General features: G+C 42.9%; 2 protein-coding genes across 6 annotated transcripts in view; one reads left to right on the forward strand and one right to left on the reverse strand.

Moving 5' to 3' along the window:
* Positions 1-4,510: 4,510 nt before the first annotated feature.
* elp3 (elongator acetyltransferase complex subunit 3) lies at positions 4,511-21,853 on the reverse strand. Its single transcript, XM_031877303.1, has 15 exons — positions 21,585-21,853; positions 21,155-21,254; positions 20,397-20,535; positions 20,139-20,209; positions 19,344-19,407; positions 19,177-19,245; positions 18,269-18,423; positions 15,001-15,162; positions 14,734-14,860; positions 9,301-9,494; positions 8,044-8,134; positions 6,729-6,794; positions 6,357-6,584; positions 6,130-6,211; positions 4,511-5,677 (listed from the first exon to the last, which is right to left on the reverse strand). Exons 1-15 carry the CDS (start codon positions 21,604-21,606, stop codon positions 5,586-5,588), a joined length of 1,662 nt encoding a protein of 553 aa, XP_031733163.1. The 5' UTR covers positions 21,607-21,853; the 3' UTR covers positions 4,511-5,585.
* LOC116399861 (kinesin-like protein KIF13B) overlaps positions 21,780-22,198 on the forward strand; it is a 32,500-nt gene continuing 32,081 nt past the window's right edge. For 4 of the 5 annotated variants that reach the window (XM_031877297.1, XM_031877300.1, XM_031877301.1 and 1 more), the window contains exon 1: positions 21,780-22,125. The gene's annotated coding sequence lies outside the window, so the exon portion shown is untranslated. The remainder of the gene's footprint in view (positions 22,126-22,198) is intronic. The other variant, XM_031877299.1, reaches the window with a different exon arrangement.

Consider the following 22,198-nt stretch of genomic DNA (forward strand, 5'->3'; position numbering starts at 1 on the left):
AAAATTAAAAAAAAACAAAAAACTTTTTTTTTTTTTTTTGCTGGTGGATTCGCGGGCCACATAAAATGACGTGGCGGGCCGGATTCGGCCCGCGGGCCTTGAGTTTGACACGTGTATTCTATATGAATTCATGTCCCATTAATGCTCATTACTGACTTTGCTTCTTCCCCGGAGTCTTTGTGCTTTCTCTCCTCACAGGTTTCTGTGGATCCTGGTTATACCTGGACCCTGCTGGCCTCCTGCCGTGGTTCTGTCATTAGGGGTGGGAATCACCAGAGGTCCCGCGATACGATATTATCCCGATACTGCGATATTATCATGATAATGCGATATTATCATGATAATGCGATGTTCTGAGTATTGCGATAACATAGGCCTATATTGCGATTTATTACTTTTTTCAACTTCAAATTATGTCCCCAAAGGAAAACTGTGTCAACATGTTTTATCTAATAAGATAAAGTTTTCAGTCTGTTCATCTCACTTCAATCATTTTTATTGCAGCAAAATGGGATTGTCAAGCAGACAGACTGACCAACAATGTCATAAATGTTGTACCTGACAAACTGAACTGTTTGTATTACTACATAGTCCAAAATGTAATCAATCTGCACTATTTAGATAACTGATTAATTGTTTATGTAAATCTTCAAGAAAAAATGCCAAAGATGATTTAGTTCAAGGTTCTCAAATATGAGAATGCTTTTCATTGTTTTACATATGAGCTGTTTAACTTCCTAACATGAACTCTAAGCACATTATTAAATATCATTAAAACTACTGATTTGTTTGTCAATACAAATACAACCTTTTATTTCTTTATTATTTGAATTGTTTTTATGAAGAAAAAAACACTATAAATTACTATAACAAAGTAAAAGTATAACATTTAGTATTTTTGATGGTTTATTGACTTCAGAGCGTTGACATGATTTTTGGGATGGTGACAAAAAATAATATCCTTGTAGACCAGCTGCTGTAAAACAACAAAGAGAACAGTAACTGTTAATATGGATCATTAATAATCAAAAATTAGTATTGGTGGCAAAACAATGTCATCATAGATCTAAAAGTTATATTTGCTCCCTTGTTTCTTTCGTGCTGATCTGGACTGTGACTTATATGATCCGTTGCTCCACTAGTCGACTGCTTCTAGTAGTATTTTTCCATCCATCATCTGTAACCTCTTATCTTATGCTGGACTGCGTGAGGGGCGGAGCCAAAAGCAGGGTTCACCCTGGACAGGGATCCAGACTCTGGCAGGACTGAGACAGACATTCACACTCACATTCACGCAACCTAACATGTCTTGACATTGTGGGGGAATCTCCATCGCCCAGATAGAACCCACTGACGCTGACACGGGGAGAACATGTAAACTCCACACAGGAGGGCCTTCCTGTTAGGTGACTGTGCTAGCCACAGCACCAGCGTGCCAACGAGATGGAATGCAGGGTATCCTCTACCCACTGAAGTGTAGCATCCCGGCCTACACCTCTGCGGTCTGGAGGTCTGTGGCATTCCATTCCATCTAAGGAATCTCTGGTGGACCCAACTCACTGGATCAGTGAATCTTAGACTTACTTATAAACTCTGTTAACCTAACATGTCTTGACATTGTGGGGGAATCGCCATCGCTCAGATAGAACCCACTGACGCTGACACGGGGAGAACATGTAAACACACAGGAGGGCCTTCCTGTGAGGTGACTGTGCTAGCCAATGATGACATCATTAGTGGTGTAACGGAACGTTCCACACGCATCTGAACCTCAGATCAATGATGTAGCTGTATCTCAATTCAGGGTCTGCATCCTTCGGAGGCTGCATTCGTAGACCGGTTGCGTCACAGCGCTGCGACTAGGCTGTCCCAATTCGCATGTTTGTTGAAGACTCCTTCAAATGCAGCCGACGAATGCAGCCTTCAGGTCCCAGATTCGGAGGACACATCTCATGAATCCTTCGCACCCAGCATATCCCATGATGCATTGCGTGCTGATGAAAATTTTATTTGAACCAACATGGCGGCGATTGATGCTGCTTTCACTTTTAAGTGTAAGTATTGGGTTTCAACTCACTCGAATGTCACTGATACTAATGTTAAAGCAAAATAAGCAATCTTATAACATCACATGTGTGTTAAAGTGATCGGTTAAGTTACGTGACGTTGGTAACTGACAAGCTAACTAACGTTAGCCGCTGCGCTATTACCGCCAGCATCCGACCGTAGTTATTTAGCCTTGTAAAGTAACTTTTAATGCCTCACTTTCAAACCTCAGAGGTTGAATAATATCTTACTGAGATTGTGATGATTTTACAGATCATTTCTACTTCACATCATGTACATGACCGGACCAACGTGAGTTCAGGTAGACAGGTTGTGAACCTGAAATATCACTTGAATTCCGGTAACGTTAAGATTAATTACACGAATATACTGAATTTGAGTATTTTGCTAATTCTGTTCTTGTTGTGTTACAGGGAGCCAGGAGCTGAGGGGGGAGAATGATGGACAAAAATGTTCTTGCTGACCACAAAACCTCTGATGCTGTTCAGGGGGTCATGCTTCCAAATCACTGGATAATAAATCAGACAGATTATAAAAATTGAAAAGCACAAATACCAGAAATGTGGAAATAGAGGCAGAGATGATATTTCTCATTACAATTCCATTGAAAGAGCCACTTTGCTCAAATACAACTGAATGAAACATACCAGTTTGTTATGTCTACAGTTGCTTTACACAATCTGTTTGAGTATCCCGCTGACAATAAACAATACAGTCTGCAGCTCTAAACTGTTTTACTTTACCACAGTGTTGGTTCACCACACAAGCAGTAGTTACTGTATATCTACAGTATATTCTCATGCATTTAATGTGTTATAACTCTGTTCATTATGTACACATGACATCTATCACACTTCTGTCCATCCTGATAGAGGGATCCCTCCTCTGTTGCTCTCCCTAAGGTCTCTTCCTCTTTTCTCCCCGTTAAAGGGTTTTTTGGGGGAGTATTTCCTGTTCTGATGTGAGGGTCCTGGGACAGAGGATGTCGCATGTGTACAGATTGTAAAGCCCTCTGAGGCTAATTTGTAATTTGTGATTTTGGGCTTCACAAAAATAAATTGAATTAAAATAATGGCGCTAAATGAGTCAGGATCACCAAAACCACTGAGGATCATGACTGACGTGATTCATTCTATAGTTTAAACATAATTAGATGTATTTAGCTCACGCTTTTATCCATGCAAAGCAACTTACAATAAGTTTAGTTGACTGTTTAGTGAGTGGGTACAGCCCAAAAAAAAAGGGCAGAATCAAGTATCAACTCATCAAATATGCTGATCTACTATTGCAAGTGCTACATTTAAAAACAAGAGGTAGAGATTTTATTGTTTTCATTTCTTATGACTAGAACCCTTGGCTAAAAATATTGCAATTCCAACTGAATGGTAGACACTTCACATTGGCTATGATGGACCACTTTACACAGTACCAATATGGGTATTAAAAGGTGCAATATATGGGATTCAGAGGAGCAATATTGCAGCAAACAACTAACTGTAAAGATATAGTGTAGTAATGTACTTTGTGTACATATCCACGCATGCTTTCAGTGCATGTTAGCGTGCCTCACTGGTTAGCTTACAACGGTCGCTAAGCAATGCGCTGATAAGGCGGCCGGTCAGACGCTCCAACCCTCCGGTTCCCCCTCCGGTAAACACTGTTAGCGATGTTAGCACCGTTGGCTGCTAGCCGCTGGCTCAGCCGTCGCCGTGTTGAGAGGAAATAGATATTCTCCCAATCTTGTATATAGCACTTTTTTGAGGAACAGCTCTATGGTAACGCCACTATTCTGAGCTCTGAATATTTCTTCCGGTATGTGTATTGTATGTATATTAAAGAGTGGTGACTAGTAGTGCTATCTGGCCACCATTTCAGTCTTTTACAAGTAAGTAGTGTAACCTAAGACTGCTGATGCGTTACACTACACTACATTATTCACAATTAATTGAAATTAGATAATGCATACCTATGGGGAGCAGAATATGTACAGCATCACACTCCTTTTCTCTTCTTCTACTTGTAATTTGTGTAGACCAGTCCTGCATCCTTCCCTTCAGTAGAGGTTAACTGAACTTGCTATACTTCTGCTCCTGTTGCAGTGAAGATTAGACCAAACTCTTCCTCCTCTACAGCACAAATCAGCTCGGCATAGCGTCTGAGCGGTGAGGGTGGGGGGGGGGAGTCCTTTCACATTTCACAGCTGATAGCAGGAGTGAGCAAGCACAGAGAGCAAGAGAGAAAGCCCAAATGTGGGCCTGTTCCACAATGCGTCAGGACTGCAACACCAACACACAGCGCAGTCACGACACAATTGGGGTGGGGTGGGGGGGGGGGGGGGGGGCCCCGGGAATATGCGTGGGCGTTCAGCTTCAGTCACCCCGCGCAGTTGGAATCCATAAGAGACACAGGTCACGGCATGGGCCCTCGGTGCTTTATAGCTCGCTATTTTTTTTCAAATGACAAAAGGCGTTTCCAGTAATGGCGCGGCAGAACGTGGCGTTCAGTCAATGTTCAAGAGACGGGTAACCGATGGAGATGTAATTGGAAAGGCTGTATCAAATGAGCCAGTAAAACACTCTCATAGGGCAATCATCTGGGGTCTCCTGCAGGGGCTGGCACCCTTGACATTGAGGAATACATTATAGGAGCCTGTCTCACGATGTGACCTTTCCTTGGGAGGCTTAAACCTCTGTCTTTTAGGTGGAATTCTTCAAAACGTCTTCACTCACAAAGCAGGACACCCAACAGTAACTGAAATATACTTTATTCCTTGAGCAAAAAAAACTGTTCAGTGATGTGTCTAACATCTGGAATACACCAGAATACATGAAGCCCCAAGAGCGCGCAGGCAGGAACACAAGTAATAGGATTAAATGTCGGCGCTTTGAAAAGCAATTTATGTAACGCTAATATTCAATTTCCTGCCCTGTAAATTACAATTGCGCGATTGCACAACATCTGCCCAGCGAGGACACTTCCCGCAGTTCATTCATCCACCGCCAGCCATTAAGGAAACGCTCGACTCGTGATGGGGTTTTCTATTCAGTCGCAGCACAAAACATGATTAACTGCTAATCCTGGACGAACACACAGGAACTTTTTAAGGGACACCCAGACATTCGGGTGTTTCTTTAGCAGACACATGGAACATTTAAATAAAAACGTCTCAGCGGGATAGTTCTCATTTCTCGTCAAACAATCATTGACAGGGAGCCGGTTTAGCAGACTCAAATCTGACCTCTTTTGCTGCAGTGAAGTATGTTTGCATCTTAAATTACACTCGTCCACAAGACGCTCTGGCTCCCTCCTGAATAATTTTACTCCTCGCACCCTCTCACGTCGTCTCCTTATCTAAATAAAGCAGAGGAGATGCAGCAGCAGGTCCCAGTGTGTAAACAAAAAGCACTCCCAACCATTATCTCCTTTAGCTTCACTAAAACACACTGCAGCAGCCGTGTCCCTGGAATATTGTCTTGATAAATACGATCATGTGTCCAGAATAAAAACACTATCCAGGTTCAGTCGGTTCCAGGTCCGTAGAGGTCCTTCAACATGTACGGCCCCTCCAACTTGTAGCCCATCTTCCTGTAATAGTTCCTTGTTCCTACGCCTGCAAAAAAAAAAAAAAAAAAAACACCAGAGAAGAAGACAAGGAGAAGTGAAACAGCCACCAGTGGAAAAAAACACTGCTGATTCACATTAAACATGCATTGATCCTTGTGGAAGCAAAGTATACAGATGTGTCTGTATTTTCTTAATTAATCCTCCGTGTCGCAGCAAAATGTGGCATTTCATATTCTATTTTCATATCATTCACAAACTTGTTCGGCCATTTAAACTGTAAGATGCAGGCTGAATTATGACGGGCTGGGATTACGCCGACGGGATCACGTGGACAGCCTCACCAAACAACGCATTTCCTCATTATTCGTGCCTCTATCATCATTGTACTAATTATCTGCCCGCACCATCTGCTCTGACTGCAGCTTCGTTCCACCATCCAGACAAGGATTGTCTGAGGAGAGGATAAACGATGCTCCCCCGTGCCGTTTATGTTCTTACCTGAGATAACGGCCATTTTGCTGGAGCCGTGTTCCTCTCTGGCAATCCTCTCTGCCTCCTCCATCAGCATCATGCCAAAACCCTGACGCAGGAAGGAAGGAGAAAGGAACAGATGAGGAGACTTTGGGTAAAATGACAGATTTTTTACAAACGTTTGAGCTGCTTGTGCCTTATTTTGTGGTGAATCAGGCCGGGGTGTTTGGGTGTCTACTCTAGTGCCCGTGTACCTGGTGCTGGAACTTGCTGGGGTCCCGGCTGCTGACGGGGACGACGCTGCCGTAAACGTGCAGCTCACGGACGATGGACACGCCCCCTTTAAGCTCCTGGCGGAAGGACTGCGGTGAGCAGCGGCGCAGGCGCAGCAGGCCAATCAGGATGTCCTGCTCCGGGTCCTCGTAGGAGAGGAAGGTCTCCCAGCCGCCGTTGGCCATGTAGTCCCTCCGCACCAGCTCCACCTGGACACACACACACACACACTCATCTTTGTTAGGGAATGGAGCGGTTGTGCAGCAAACACACAGCATTTGGTAAATGTAAGGTTTCTTTTATGACCAGTGTGTTGAGCAATACGACTCCCTCTCCAGGATGCTGTCCGTTACCTGGTACGGTCTGACTTTGTGGTGGATCTCCTGAATGCCCACCTCTCGTGTTCTCACGTCTCGACACTGCACACAGAGAAACGTTCAAATGGGTGAAACCAGCACGGACACTCAAAATCTAACTATTTATGCTGGTCATTTTTCAGCAATAGCCATTCAGGGGATTTACATTCTGTTAACACCTCTCAGAGCAGTAGCTTTTCATTGTTAGTGGCGGGGTCCGCCATTCCTGCCTTCCAAATTGCCTCCACATGCATGACAGATTCACCGAAAATGATGTGACATGCAGTCTTCCAATGTTTTATAATTGTATCTCATTTACTGGCGTTCACACTCCTTGTTGACCCAACATCTCCTACTGCCTCTCCTTCACATTAAAAGCATTCAACTGGAAGAAAAACACTTTTATTGTGAAGCAGTCAAAAATGTGTGTAGCAAACACGACAATGGTCATTTTAACCTTGTTTTCCCTCCATCTAACTCCTCAGCAACGTTGCTTGTGGCAAATGATAAGTGACTGATGTCTCTATTGGAACAATGTGAGTTTGTTTGGCTGCACTGACAACAGAAACACCAGTTGCTCTTCTGTTGTATTTCAGATGTGAATGTAGCTGCTCACGGAGTATTTGCTGCCCTCAGAATTCTGGAAACCTGTAGTATTAAACCGAACTTGCCGTTGCCGTTAGAATCAACCGGGGCTGACATCGTAAAGAAAATAGACCAGAAGTCTGGTCTGTAAAAACAAACAAAGACTCGGCCTGTAAAAAGACATTTTGCAAGTGATCATGAATTCATTAATAATTAGATAATAAAGTATAAAGTTTTACCAGTGGGGGTGGTGGGAAAAGAGCAGAAGTTGCCACTGATCTTGGCGTGGTCTTATTTCAGCCTGACAGTCAATAAGTGCCCTGCTTGTTTCTAACAGAACTCTTTACCCCATAGGCGTTTTCTGATGAGCAGTCTTTTTGTGATGGGAGTTGGTACGGGGTCCTCTGCTCCATGCGCTGTGCTGGTTGGATAGGTGCACCCCTCCCTGGTGATTTTCAGGCTGGATGAACTCCTAAAGTTGTCATCTACTTTCTGCTTTCCAACATAAAGTCAATAAATGTCGTGGAAGAGAGGGTGCTCCAATTCCACGCTCCAACAGTTTGAAACTCTGCTTAACTCTGTCGCCTTACTCGATCAGATGTAAATGATTCTGACAGTCAAAGTTCTACAGTACCCGTTTGGATCGCGTCCCAGCTGGATAAGTCTATAGTTTATTGGCTTCCTCACTCAAAAGTGAGCTGACACAGAGTCTTAGTTCGAGTCTCACCTCAGTGCCCATGTCTTTCATCCGGGCCAGGGCCAACTCTCTCAGGTTGCCGTGCTCCACTCCGGAGCTCACCAGCGGCATGGGGATGTCCCTGAAAGGAGGAACAAGAGCAAGGAAAAGACAAGAGGATACATAAAATGATGGAAGAACAGCTTTACAATTGTATTTTACAAATGCAACCACATAAACATAAATATATCCCTGAGGCTGTATTCACAAAATATCTTAAAGGGAACATAATGCTCATTTTGGGTTTCACACTTTTTCATTTTGGGTTTCAACAAGCGCATCTTTACCTACTTTAATGTTCGAAAAACTTTCTGAATATACCTGTAATCACTATGTTTGAAACTCTTCATTTTAGCGCCTGTCTCTTTAAGAGCCCCCTCCCAAAAAAAGTCCAGTGTGCTCTGATTGGTCAGTGTTTCCTGGTCTTCCGTATCTGCGCTGTCATCGCAGCATCACTGCACCCAGGGACTCACTGGTTGTATCAACTACACTGAGTTTAGCATCACTTCTACCAGTGACTGTCGTTGTGACGTCACATCCTTACGAACGTCCTGAAGGCTTGTTTAAAAGGTACAATGCCTGAATACACGCTGTGTGCATTTCTCTGCGGATTGAGTGACTTGATATTTTCACAGTATATATATATATATATATATACACATACACACACATATACATACATACATATACACACACACACACACACCTAGACCTGCTTCATAATCAAATCAATATCTCACTTTCTACAATATGGGACATTTAAGTCTATAAGTAGCTCCTTTCTGGCAAAGTTTGAAGAAAATGAACAGGTTTGTCAGTTTTAACTTCTGGACTTCCTACGTTTTTGGCTTATGTATATGTAAGTGTATATGTCTAGGGCTTTTATTGTGAAAGGTAAGAACAGAAGGAGTGGATTTTAATATAATTATTATGGTCTGTCCTGCCTTTATAAAGGTTGAAAGGAGTAGTGAAGTTTCCCGTCTTGGTTTCAGACTACGGAGCCTCTGTGTTCCGCACAATTGCACGATTGGTTGATGCATTTATTAAAGCTCAGAAAAATCAGCCTCGCTCCAGAAAAAAATGAGGTTACCTTTTTGCCAAGTGATAATTGCATTACGTGTTAAAGAATTTAAAAAACAACCGTTTGACGTGTGATAAAAAAATGAAAAAAAATGTCTGAAGAGTAATTGTCAAAGCATTTAGAAGTATTCCAGAGGACTCCTGTCACTAAGACCTTTGTTGTCTCACCTCTGCACCCGGTAGACCCGTGTCCAGGGGGGCACCAGCGCCAGGATGCGGGCCACTAGGTCCACCAGGGCACTGGGCGTGTAGCTCTTGTACCGGCCTGTCTTCCACAGCTCATACAGGCCCGTACCTCGGATCACCAGCGTCGGGTACAGCTTCAAGCCATCGGGCCTGAACGCTGGGTTCTCGAAAAACTCCTGCAAGAGAACACGTAGATCCATGTGACGCGTTAAAGCCTAAAGCGAATGGCATTTCTCTGGAGACATTACGGCTGAAAAAAAAAAAAAAAAAATCACAAAGTCACAGTTTCTTTCTCATAACTCTTTTGAAATGGAATTTCTGACACAATCTGAAATTAATTTAACACACTGAAGTACTTCAACATGAAGAACAGCAACGCATCCATTTATTTGACATTATCTGTTTTACCACACAGTATGGACCGACATTTACTGTCTGCAGGGTTGAATTTGAGACGTACACAGCTTATTCTTTAAATTAACAATAAGGGCGAAAAAGAATGAAGAGGAAATGAATAACGGTGGTTCGAAAAGAAAGCCTGAGTTTATATCATTCATGGGGAAGAAAAACAAAAAAAGGTCAATAAAAAAGGCTCCATTTGCAAAGGCACCGCCTCCTAAAACGTGAAGGAGGGCATCCACAGAGCTCGTGTTAAGCAGATATCAACCGCACAACAGCGCTGCGTTATTCAATTGCAGGACTTTTTCTGGGTCTGGTTTATCATGGCGAAGAGGAATCAGTGTGATTTCCAGTCATCCTCCCCTCTCTGCTCCGCTATCATGATCAGAACCGTGAAGATCTGGAATCGAGGCGCATTCTCCAAAATAGGCCGCATTATCGGTATCTCATGATCTCTCTCGTCACAGCTCATAATCACACGGGCACATGTCCCACATGGCCCTGCACTAAACCCCTAAAGGGAGGGATCGGGGAGCCAATCTGACAAATAACAATTCTTCCATACCCAAAAAATGAAGAGACACTATTTTGATTCTGCACCTGCTCCTTTTTTTTATTTTTTTTGGATCACATATCAGAGCTCCTTTGGTCGGTGGAGAGGAACCCTGTTAAGGGATGCCTCCCCCGGGACATGGAGCATCTGTATATGGGAGATAAGTGCGGGAGCATCTAAGGCCGGGAGGAAGTTGTAATCGAATTTCTTTATCAGGACAGCCATGACAGATGCGAGGAGGATGCAAAGCTCTCCTGCTGCTGCTCCTGAAACGGGTCTGTGGTCCCACCGACATTAGGAATTCAGCTGGGATATGATCAGAACAACACACGCGATAAAGATAATGGCTGAAGGAAGAACGCATGTTTGAACGAATGGGATTAATGCAAACAGAAAATAAAATTAAGAAATCCTTCCTATAGCTGGCAACCAGCCCTGAAGAGCTCTGTGTCTGAATGAAATAATTATTATCAATTTTTCATGGTTTTTATATTCGAGTAAACATCCCTCCACTGAAACCTCAGCAGCTATTTGCATCATTTGATTCCCTTTCTTATCAAATTGGATACGGCAAGCAAACAAAACCTATGAGCTGGATTTTTTTATTCATCCGTCCACTTATTATATTTTCATGCTTAATCCTTTTAAGGGTCATGGGGCAGCTGCAGTCTTAGTGCAGGACGGGCTGCACAACTATAGCCAAAATTATTACCACAGATGAATTGCTCAGTCTTGAGATAAAAAAAATATTCATCCAGATTTTTTGTATCCATTCAACAAAATATTGTTATTCTCCTAAAATAGTGTGCAGGATTGAGGTGGCTCTATGCTTTCATTAGTGTTTACATCGCCTGAAACTAAGACTCGTCACGTTTTTGTTAGCTTGGAATTAGCCGTTTATATCGACATAAGGAGCGGGTCCTCTTCACGTAGTCCGCCATGTTGCACACAGGTGGCAACATTCTCTCTTGATTTATTCCCTCAGTAAACATGAGTTTATGGTCTCAATCTCTAGTTTCAAGTCTTCTTCAATACAGCATGATGTTCATTTCGTAAATTAAATGAACCCTTCCACAGTGAGTTTTCAGTTCAAAGTAAATTGGAACATTTTTGTCGGCTAAAAATGTCTCATTCAGTGCTTGTACGTAGGTCCACCCTCTTGTTTCAAAAAACAAAATGGCAAAGGCCAAAAACCAAGACGGCGATGGCCAAAATGCCGAACTCTAGCTTCACAACCGTATTCCACAAACCAATGGGTGACGTCGCGGTGACTACGTCTAAGTCCATGTTTGAACCAAACACTGGCTCTAGAAAGGGCCTTTTATGATTTGACATTCCCTGTAGGCCACTGTAGTTATCCGACATGCTTGGAAAGGGAGATGTGAGCGGGGGCTTGTTCAGTTGATTGCAATCGGCAACCTCACCACTCGATGCCACTAAATCCTATACACTGCTCAATGAATGCGTTCAAATTTCGCTAACATTATTAGTTTGTAAGATAGATATTTTAGTGGAACAATGTATCTAACGTTAGCTAGCTAGCCTACAGATAACGTTTGTTCTCACCGGCCGAACAATCTTTTTAGCTGACGTTACTTTTTCCACCCAACAGAGTTAGCACACAGCTTGTGTAATTGTTAGCTTTATCTCAAGCCGTGTTTTTGTGTTGTTCGCTCCTCTTGCGCTTGTGTAGATTCATTGTCCTCAAACTAGCAACCAGCGTCAGCTTTGAGTCTTCGACGCTTCAGTGCAGGGGGAAACAACCCCCTCAACTAATTAGAATTTGGATGGCAGTATCCATTTTAAAAGATAGTTGTCACTATTGCATATTGTTCCTTTGACATCTAAAGTTCTTTTTTGCTTAAAATGCAAGTTGCACACATCTGGATCCATTTCCTTTTTTATGTAAAATACAGTCTAGTTGAGGGTAACCGCTAAAGATGCTGTTGATTGTAAACAAACGAGTTATCTTCACGTCTTTACAAACCAAAATGCACTAGGTGTATCATTGAGGTCCAACAATTATGTTAAATCCATTTCCTTTTTCAATTTTCAGAATATTTTATGTCCTGCATTGTTTACATCTGTGTTTGCGGTCTTCTTGTGTAGCCACATTGCTACGCCTCTTTTCACCACCACCAACTGTAGATCAGAGGAGTAATGTGACACCAGACTGTGGATCGTGTACTTATGCAAACAAAACAGGGGCCCACTCATAACAACATTGCTCCACAGCGCAACCTGTGGCCTAAACTCAATTAGGTACTTTAAATTGAGACAACCTGAATATAATTCATTCTGAGGTACAAATGGGAAAACCTGTCATACTTGTATGCATCTATTTTCCACTACTTCCACTTCCCGTCTGACTATTACTAGACACAACCTGTGTTCGAAGTGCAGCTGGAAGTTTATGGATTCCGCTAAAGAAATCATGAGATGCTTAGTTTGGATCCCGGAGTGAAGATGTTCAGGAAGCTGTGTATGTTCCCCGCTCACTGACACGGTTGTGTGTCATGGGAGATTAGATGTGACAAGGAAGAGCAAAAGGGGAGACACACACAAGCTGTATGATCTGAAAGTGTCGGCGTGAGGAGGGAGGCGGGGGGGGGACTGAGACGAGAGACGGACGAGGCAACGGGCGAGATGGGGGAGAAGAGAGACCGGCTGACAGAAGAGGAGTGAAAGCGTCAAGTGGAAAGTTACGACGAGAGGAGAGAGGTGGAAAAAGATGAAGCGGAAGATAATGGAGACGACAGAAAGGCGCGAGGGGAAAAGAGACAAAAACAAGGAGACGGGAGACAGAACACGCTGGAGAGACAAGAGACAGCAGAGACGAAGGAAGAAATGAAGTTCAGCAGGAGAAGTGACAGAGGACGTGGAACAGGAAAGCAAAGAAAGAGACTCTGTCGGCTAAATACACATTTAATCTGCTTCCTCTCACTGTGCCGACCTGCTGCTGCCCCCACATTGCCATCACACACACACACACACACATTGAGGTAATGGAACAAATCTGCAGGAAGACACAGATTCTCTTCCACAACTTCAATATTTTCTTGTGAAAAATGAAGCACTCCGAGCTGTTGATGCTTAGAAGATTGGAGATGTCCTGAGTGCCTTCATGCCCATCATGAAGATTCCCATTTTCCTCAGTCAGCGTTAACAACACACAAAAATAACCTCGAAAAATGGTGCTTTGCTTTCGCACAACTACAACTTTTTCAGTTACAGCCCGACCGAAAGATGATGTTATTGTCGATCAGCATCAGCATACGTGTACATACAGTAGTTTTTTTCCACCAGTATTAACAAAATAGACATTTTGGTTTTGTCCGTAGATGAAACAACAATCTGGATGGTCGTCTGTGAGTCGGACGGTCCATCACTTTGGTCCACACTGAAATATCTTGGATGGATTCCCATCAAATGAATATATTTATGGTCCCCAGAGGATGAATCCTAAAAACTGTAGTCACTCGAATCACTGCTGTGCCGGAGTATAACCTCTCAGTACGGCTAGCATTGCTGCAGACTCAAGTTGTTATGCTAAGCTAACGTCTCCCGCCTCTATCTTCATACTTAATCTTCTCATCTTATTTCCAGCGAGAAAGTGCATCAATGCGTTTCTGAAAATGTCATGCTACATCCTAAACTTTACTCTCACAAAGTGCCCCCCCCCCCAAAAAAAAAACAACAACAACAACAAAACAGAGAAACAGTTCAACTCACAGTCAGATAGAGAGGGATGTTGTTGCTATTGTTGGATTCGAGACAATGAGTGACATGTTTTGGTAAGAGTCACCGGTGTGCGTCAGATTCTCGTCTGCACCAATTAGTGAAAATCTTTTATTTTCCTTCTTTGTGTCACTAATCACTTCACTTCTGTTTTCATCAGTGTAAAAAAAAAAAAAAAAAAAAAGAAGCCAAATGAGCCTCAAACTGAGTCTTCATTTACATCCTACAGTCAGGCGTTCGTCTGGTCCCACACACTCACATTACAGCTGTGTTTCCAATCAGAGCTGTGACGAGAGCCTGCTGCTGAGCCACGTCTGACGGCATTCTCTACTCAGTCGAGCCACAGTTGAGACTGCGAGGCGACTGTCGCAGCTCTTCTGTTTTTCTATTTTGAAGACGCTACATGTAGGACTTACTTGTTGCTACACCACTGTGAACTAAGTAGCGGTGACGCACGCTGATGCCGAGCAAAGGAAGGAGATATGATAATTGCTAATGTCACAAACTTAATCATCGACTTATTGCATGACTTTTATGGTAACATTTTAAGTCTGTAGCCAGGCGGCAACCTCCCTAAAGTCTACCTGAACCAAATTACTCTGGAACTTTCTAGAGCTTAGCCCAATGCTATTGTACGCACAACATGCCTTCTGGTTTATTTTGTCTCTTTAGGAGCATAGAGCCACTCTGTTGGCTCAAATATGGTATTATTTATGAAAGCTTACGATAAACTGCTCCACGTCCCTCTCCATGTCCACGTTGGGCAGGTCTGGCATCATGTGGGCGACCACCTTGAAGCCGGCGTCCTTCGAGAGTTGGAAAGACTCACATACGGCCCGCACCGTGTGGCCTCTGGAAGAAACAAGCCGGAAGGTAACAGAAAGAAAAGCATGTTCTCTCCATCGCACGCCATCGGACCGGCTGCTGTAATGGGCCACGTCTGCTCGCATAGCATCCGTCCGCTCATTCATTCATTCCTGTGACGTACGGACCTGTTGGTGTCTCGGGCCACGTCTTCATACACACTCTGGACTCCTATCTCCAGCCGGGTGCAGCCGTAGCCCAGCATGTCGCTGAGGTGTCTCTTCAGGCAGTAGTCGGGCCGCGTCTCGATGGTGATCCCCACACACTTGGTGTTACTGCGCTCAGAGTACCTGCATGAGGAAACCGCTTCAGTCATTCCTGTCATAGATTATTTCTGCTCTTAATAGTCTTATATCTTATAATATAAGTCTTGCTTTGATATAATAACCTCTTTATTCTATTTATTTTAGTCCCACTGAGTATGTTGGAGTGTTTCTTATGCTGGGATCATTAAGCAACATCAATTTACAAGCTGGGAGTTTGCACGGCTCATTATCCAGACTCTGGCCCCACATTATGGACACACTAAAATGCAATAAAGGAAACACAGGATGGGGAAAAAAAGATTATGTTTGCAATGCAAATGTGAAATGAGGCATTAATGCGTGTTTACTCTGTGTCAAAAGCAAGTTCAAGTCTGAGATTGTTCAGTTATTTAGAAGTCCTGAAGGGATCTGGAGTTGTTCTTCTGCTGTGTTTACAGGTTGGTATCAGTATCCAGCTAGACATTCAATAGGACGACCAACTTCATTAATAAATGAGAAGTATTTTTTTTTAAATGACATAAGAAGAAAACAATGATTGCTCTAATAACAATGGTTGTATGGGTTAGGGTTAGTAATTATAATAGTTGAAAGGTCAACGTTATGAACAAAGAGTTTAAGCATCGATCTATTCGTTACAGCCCTACTGCTTACCGCCATCACTGCCTGCCATTATCAATACAAATGTATGTTTTCAGGGGCATATTTATCCACCAACACTTTTACTGGTGAAGAGTCGTCTCCCACATCACTTTTTCATTTCAAAAAAATTATCAATTTTGTGTAAACATAACTAGCTTTGTATACAACCAAAACATGACATCTTTAATTGAATCTGACTATTGGGCAGTACCTCCACGGTCCACCAGTGGTTGAGAACAGCTGGATGAAACGACTGTGGGTACTGTTCACCACATTAACTTCATGAGGTGATAATAGAAAACAGTTCATGTAGGTTTGAATTAATCAATCAGTTCGTGCCGGTTGGACCTCAAGGGGCCCCTGAGCAGCAGGAGACCGCTGTAGCATTAATTGAACAAGCTATCCAACGATTTCCCATGAAGACTTTCAGTGAGTTTTCAATGACGAGTAATCCTCACGTTCATCTTCGTTTTCAACCAAACTTTTAAAGCGAGACTAAAATGAAACATGCATACACATTACGGACGGGAGCCGAATAAACTACAGCCCTCCCCATCTCTTCACTGCATCTTTGTATATCACTTCTATACTACTTTTATCTCACTTCCCCATTACTGTATGATCCTCAAACCGATTCCCCAACACTAGGCCAACCTTAACCTTTGCGACCGATCACTGAACGAGTTTTGCCTGCATGCCGTGGGACCAGGACTCCTGGAAGACGCGTGATGTCCACAGAGCAACAGGTCTGCCCATCGAAGCAGTAACAGCAGCAGCCAGATGTGGAAAGTGACCCTTTAAATGTAATCTCAAGACAGATATTTTTCTGAGCTTCATCATGACTCCACTGATCAGTGACTCAGATGAGTCAAACCCCCCGCCAAAATGAAAACAAACAACAACAGACGCATCTCGTCCCAGCACGCCAGCCGGCTGTCATTTTCTCCCCTCCAGCTGCTCCAATGACCATTAGCTCTCCTCATGGTGGCGCATATTCCTCCCGATTCTGTATCTGCCGGCAATAAATGTCCATCTTTTTCAGTCTGCTGGCTGATTTACACCAATTACAGGAGTGTGTGCTACAGAGAGGGTGATCAGATTGTGTTGGGTGAATCAATAAAAAGTCTATTATCTCGGCCGATTATCTCACGGTACCTCGCTGTTGGGATCAGATCGGGAGCGTGGTGACAAAAATGCTCACCCCCGCACACATGCGGTGACATCACACACACACACACACACACACACACACACACACACACACACACACACACACACAGAGATAAGGGCTGTCCCCAGCCAACCGAACCAAGTTTCCTCCTTCACAAACTGAGCAGCAGCCACCGCAATTACCCCAATCACAGCATCTTAACGAAGGCTGCTGATAGCACACACACACACACACASGGTGACAAACACACACGGGAAGAGAACACACTCTCACACACTGGCCTCTCTGGTCTTATCGGAYTTGAGAGAATTAAATAGCCCACCCCCGCTGGCAAACAAACAGCCTCGGTCCTGAGGAAAAAGTCATTATTTGGTCAAATGGTCTGTATGACGTCTTTTCGACGAATGGGTATTTCTACTTTGTCTTTGAATTGTCTCCAAGTCATCAAAAAAGAAAGTTGCTGCTCATCCATACTGAGCAGCCGCGCGGCTGAATTCATCTGGACTCCGTAAGCGAGAGATCGATCGGAGGGAACCGAAGAGGACTCACTCAGAGCAGCCTCACTTATCTGCCTGCTGCATCCTGAGCGGGTTCATTCAGCAGCCTAATCTGTGGAGATGATCCTCACGCCATGGCTTCCCACATAGTGTCTGGTGTTTAGCTGTGGTAAGTTTGATGGGAGCGGGGGGGGGGGGTCAAGGGGATGTAAAACACATCACGGTGGAAAATGTTCAGGGAGATACGGTGCAATCTTTCCCATGTTGCATAGTGCACACAGAAAAGAGTTTTTCTGTGTGCACTGGGAACGGACGGGAGGAAAGGGATGTAGTGCTTATTCCAATTATAGTTGCTGTTTTTTATTTATGTTAAAAACATGTCAACTTCATGATGACAAAGTGGAATTATGTATTGTATGACAGATATTTTTTTATAACTAGTTAATTATTTAAGGTAAAAAAATCCTAATATTTTCTGGTTCCATATTCTCACTGCAAATTCAATATCTTTCAGGTTCGAACTAAATAAATGACAATGTATATATGCAAAATGCAACCTCTAAGTTTCTGTCAATAAAACAGGATGATGTCACAGAGTCATATGTCAGTGGGAAAGAAATGTCCAGCAGTAGAGGAAAGCTAAATGAATGACTGTGGAGGAAATTCTACAAGTGGTGGAGAAGCTCCCTCTGGTGGAGACTACTGTTAAATATTTTCAGATATGCTTCTTTGCAGTTGCAATAAACAACAGCATAAATACAGAATGGGGTTAACCTTTTATTAAGAGGAAGAAGAAGAACACTATACAAATATCAGGGGTTACCTGACGGCCTCGGCCACATTGTTGGAGGTGTGTCCTGACAGGGCGTCGTGCAGGTTCCTGATGAAGTAGTCTCTGTACTCCTCGGGCAGAGCCATGAAGGTCCCGCCCATCACGATGAACTCCACCTTGTCCACGCTGTGACCCAGCTGCTTCAGCTGCAGGACGACACACAACACACACAGGAGCTCTGAGCAACTACAACAGTGCCATTCGGCAGTATTGAGACATTTTACGGGCTCTTAATTGGGAGTACATACAGTACAGTAAAATAATGTTCATAATATCAATAGTAGTTATTAGGATTGAGCATAGTATCTTGAGAGATAAACTGGAAATATACTTGAAACAGCAATTGCACATCAAGCTGACTTCCAGCTGTCTGAACTCAATGGAAACAGAGGAGGACTGTTGCAAAGTGAGATTCGCAGATTGCTCCGCTGCATTAGACTAATGTGGCCATAAATTTAAATAAGGGCGTAATTGGGGTCGGGTCTTGGCAGGCGGGGGGGGGGGCAAAGCCATGACACTCATTACTGTGAACTCGATATATATTATCAATGCTTCTGATTTATACACGTGCATGCATGGACGGTCACTGCACAGAAGCTGATTTGGGGAATTAGTTTCATGGTTTTTAGTTTTAGCACCTTGTGACTAAACTATGAAAGAAGTTCCACAGATAAACTAAACAGAGGCAGATGTGTCGAGCAACTACATTACATATATATATACATACATATACACACATATATATATACATATACACATATATACACACATACATATACACACATATATATATGTGTGTGTATGTGTGTGTATATATATATATATATATATATAAATATTGTTGTGTAAAAGGTAATAGCCAAGCCTGGATTGAAAAGACACTGCAGGGTTACACTGACCTGCTCCACCCGGTGTCTGGTCTGAAGGTAGGGGTCGTAACGTGCTCGGATCGCTCTCATGGACGTTGGCTGTCAAAGAGAGAATCATAAAAAACATGCTAAAAATTTATATCTTAAGTTAAAGTCAAAGTTCAACCCAAAACAAAGACTGGATGAAACTACCGTACCTCGTAGCCGGTGTAAGACTGTGTGGAGTACTCGAAGTCTGAGTCCGGTCCACCGGGACAGTAGCTGCCAGAGAACACATTGAGGCATGATTTAAAAAAGGGACAGTTCACCTCAAAATACACAAGATACATATTCATCCTCTTACCTGTGGCTGAATGTATCAATCTAGATTGATTGGATGCGAGTTGATATCTCTGTCCAGAAATCATGACACGGTTATTATGGTCGTTTCAACGATGGTTGAAAGAAAATAGTCCCTCCATAAAACTGCTCACAACAATATCTGTGGATTGTTTTGAGTAAACGGCTCATGATTTGTGGAAAGAGACACTACTCTTCAGTTCTTCAAATGGAATTATTTTTGCAGTGCTTTGAGCACCACAAGCCGAGTGCCATATAGTGTCATTATATTGTAGAGGAGACATCTATACAGCCGTTATCGCCAACTCACACCAAAACTATTTATATTGATAGATAGCACTACAGGTAAGAGGGGAAATATGGATTTTGGGTTGAACTGTCCGCTTGGAACAATAAATGCATAAACATGTGATTAAAACAACAACTAGTTGTTCTAAATGAGCCATAACAACTGGAACCTCTATCGGTGGTTTTATCAACATCTCTTGCAGCCTAAGTTCTTGGACGTGAACTTGTTCAAATGAGAATGAACATAATCATGCTCTGCTAACATCTACAGTGCACAATTTTCAAATTAAAATGAAATAAAAAGGTTCTGCAACAGAATTAAGTAAACCTTAAAAATGTTGGTGAGGAGGACACCCATTACTCACACACAGATGTTGCCCGTGAAGCTGATGTGCGGACATCTGTGCGGTTTGCACATCACAGCCACCACCGCGATCTGGAGAGGAGACGCAAAATAAGTCAATCAGACTACACATATTGCAGTGATGTTGCATTGTCTGTGACAGGTTCTTGTATTTCTTTGGCTAGATGCAGCCAATGCCTTTCAGCTGTTTGGTTACAGCCTTACAGTGCCCGGCATTAAATTGCTGACCCCAGGTCAGGGCACTTTGCAGGCTACTTACCCCGCTGGCAGTGCGGATGGGTTTGGCCTTCAGTTTGGGCACCAGAGCACGCCGGTAGTGTTGGGGAACGGCAGCAATGATGTCGACCAATCGAGGCTGGGCTTCGAGTCCATATTTCGCTGAAGTCTTAGTCTTCACTCTTTTGAAAAGAGAATCATAACAAAATAAATATATATATATATATATATATATATATATATATATATAGCATAGTCTAGTGTACATCGCAGTAGGAGAGTTTTAGTCTTTTGTAATCCTCACGTTAATATGTAAAAGTACAAGTCCATGAACAGACACTCAAGTACAATTCAAAAGGAGTCTGACTCAAAGTTCCAATCAATGGGTCACAAACAACAATGCTTCCTTATAATAACTCTTGCTGACACTTTAGATTTAAGGGCTCTTTCTAAAAAAGACAATGACACATCAATTACGTTGTTAATTAAACAGTTGTATTGTCATACTGCCAGGAAAAAAAAAAGAATTGCTATCAGTAAAAAGTAAAAACAATAATGACTGACGGTTGCTTTTTAAAGCTGATGTCAGCCTTTACACAGGCCCTGTTTCATACTCTTCAGCACTGCGACTTAAATCACAGGGAAAAGTGAATGATTTTATAAATATGTAAAAGAAACACACCATTCTAAATCTACTGTAATCTGTAGACATCCAGACAGCTTGCAGAGCACTGTAATAAAAGGGTTATGTGGTGTGTAGAGTACCTCTGATCACTGTGTGTATACATCGGGAGGACTTACTTGTTGAGATTGATGTCTTTGCCCTCTTCATGGGCTTCAACCAGCTGATTGATAACATCAGCAATGGTCATCATCATCAGCTCAGCTCGGCTGAGATCACCTATCAAAGATAATCAACATAGTGTGACCACAATGTTTTTAGTGTTTCCATGCAGATACGAAAAGCGGAATCTACAAGCTTCGGGTACAGCTAGTGTTAGCTCTTGCAGTTTGTAAAACCCGTTCTCAGTAACTGGATGAATTCAGGCTTAAGCACGAAGGATTTTCAAAAGATGTACGACTCGTTTTTAAGACTAAAACTTCAAGTTGTATCGCTGTCATCGTGTTGTGAGACTTGGAAAGACAAGTTAGCACTAGCAACAAGCTAAAGCCAGCCAGACCGGTTTAGGAAGTCATTTCAGATCATTTTAACACATTGTAACACACTCACTCTTTTTCTTTGGCTTTCCCATTTCTTCCTTTAGTCACACAGTCAAACTTCCAACGGATAGATGCTGGTTTGCAGGATTACAACTGTTTTTATCCAGTGGGGGCTGTCATAAATAGTAAACAACTCCACGTTGCGTCTACACACGGCTTCTGTCGTAAGGCAGTCGACACTGTCATAAAATTACGTAAAACACGCTTCTCAACGAAAGTAACTGCTGTTTTACCACTGTGTTGTATTGGGTTAATTAGCATTAACTAAGAATATTTGTTCTTATCATGTCTTCACATGTTTTGGATAAATATCTTTGAACGAAAAGCACAGACGTGTAATGCACGTGGAGCCACACTGTGGCGCTGAATTCCCTCTCAAACCAACCGTGCGAGCGCGTGCAGAGCAGAGCGCGACTGGGGATCCTGGGAATCTCACTAAGTCTCACAGCAAATCCCTTTAGCTGAGAGTTGACATGGCTTGACTGATCTCCGGAGGAAGTTTCAGGAAATGCAACAGGTGGAGGAGCCGAGGGAATGAACTGTGTACTGTCGTGAGTGTTGTTTTAGACTTACACATTGAAACCAGGGTGTCATAGTACACTGTACTGGGGTTACGGTTACATT

The sequence above is a fragment of the Anarrhichthys ocellatus genome, unplaced genomic scaffold, assembly GCF_004355925.1.
Source record: "Anarrhichthys ocellatus isolate YVR2014 unplaced genomic scaffold, GSC_Weel_1.0 scaffold133, whole genome shotgun sequence".
In the NCBI taxonomy this organism is placed as follows: domain Eukaryota; kingdom Metazoa; phylum Chordata; class Actinopteri; order Perciformes; family Anarhichadidae; genus Anarrhichthys; species Anarrhichthys ocellatus.

What these genes read in the sequence shown, in the direction of transcription:
- elp3 (XM_031877303.1), bottom strand. Translation starts at nt 21,606, where the DNA reads ATGGGAAAGCCAAAGAAAAAGA. An exon ending in AGTCTTACACCGGCTACGAG is followed by an intron (nt 19,246 to 19,343) that starts GTACGGTAGTTT and finishes TCTCTTTGACAG; the next exon opens with CCAACGTCCATGAGAGCGAT. An exon ending in CGGGTCTACCGGGTGCAGAG is followed by an intron (nt 8,135 to 9,300) that starts GTGAGACAACAA and finishes TCCTCCTTTCAG; the next exon opens with GGACATCCCCATGCCGCTGG.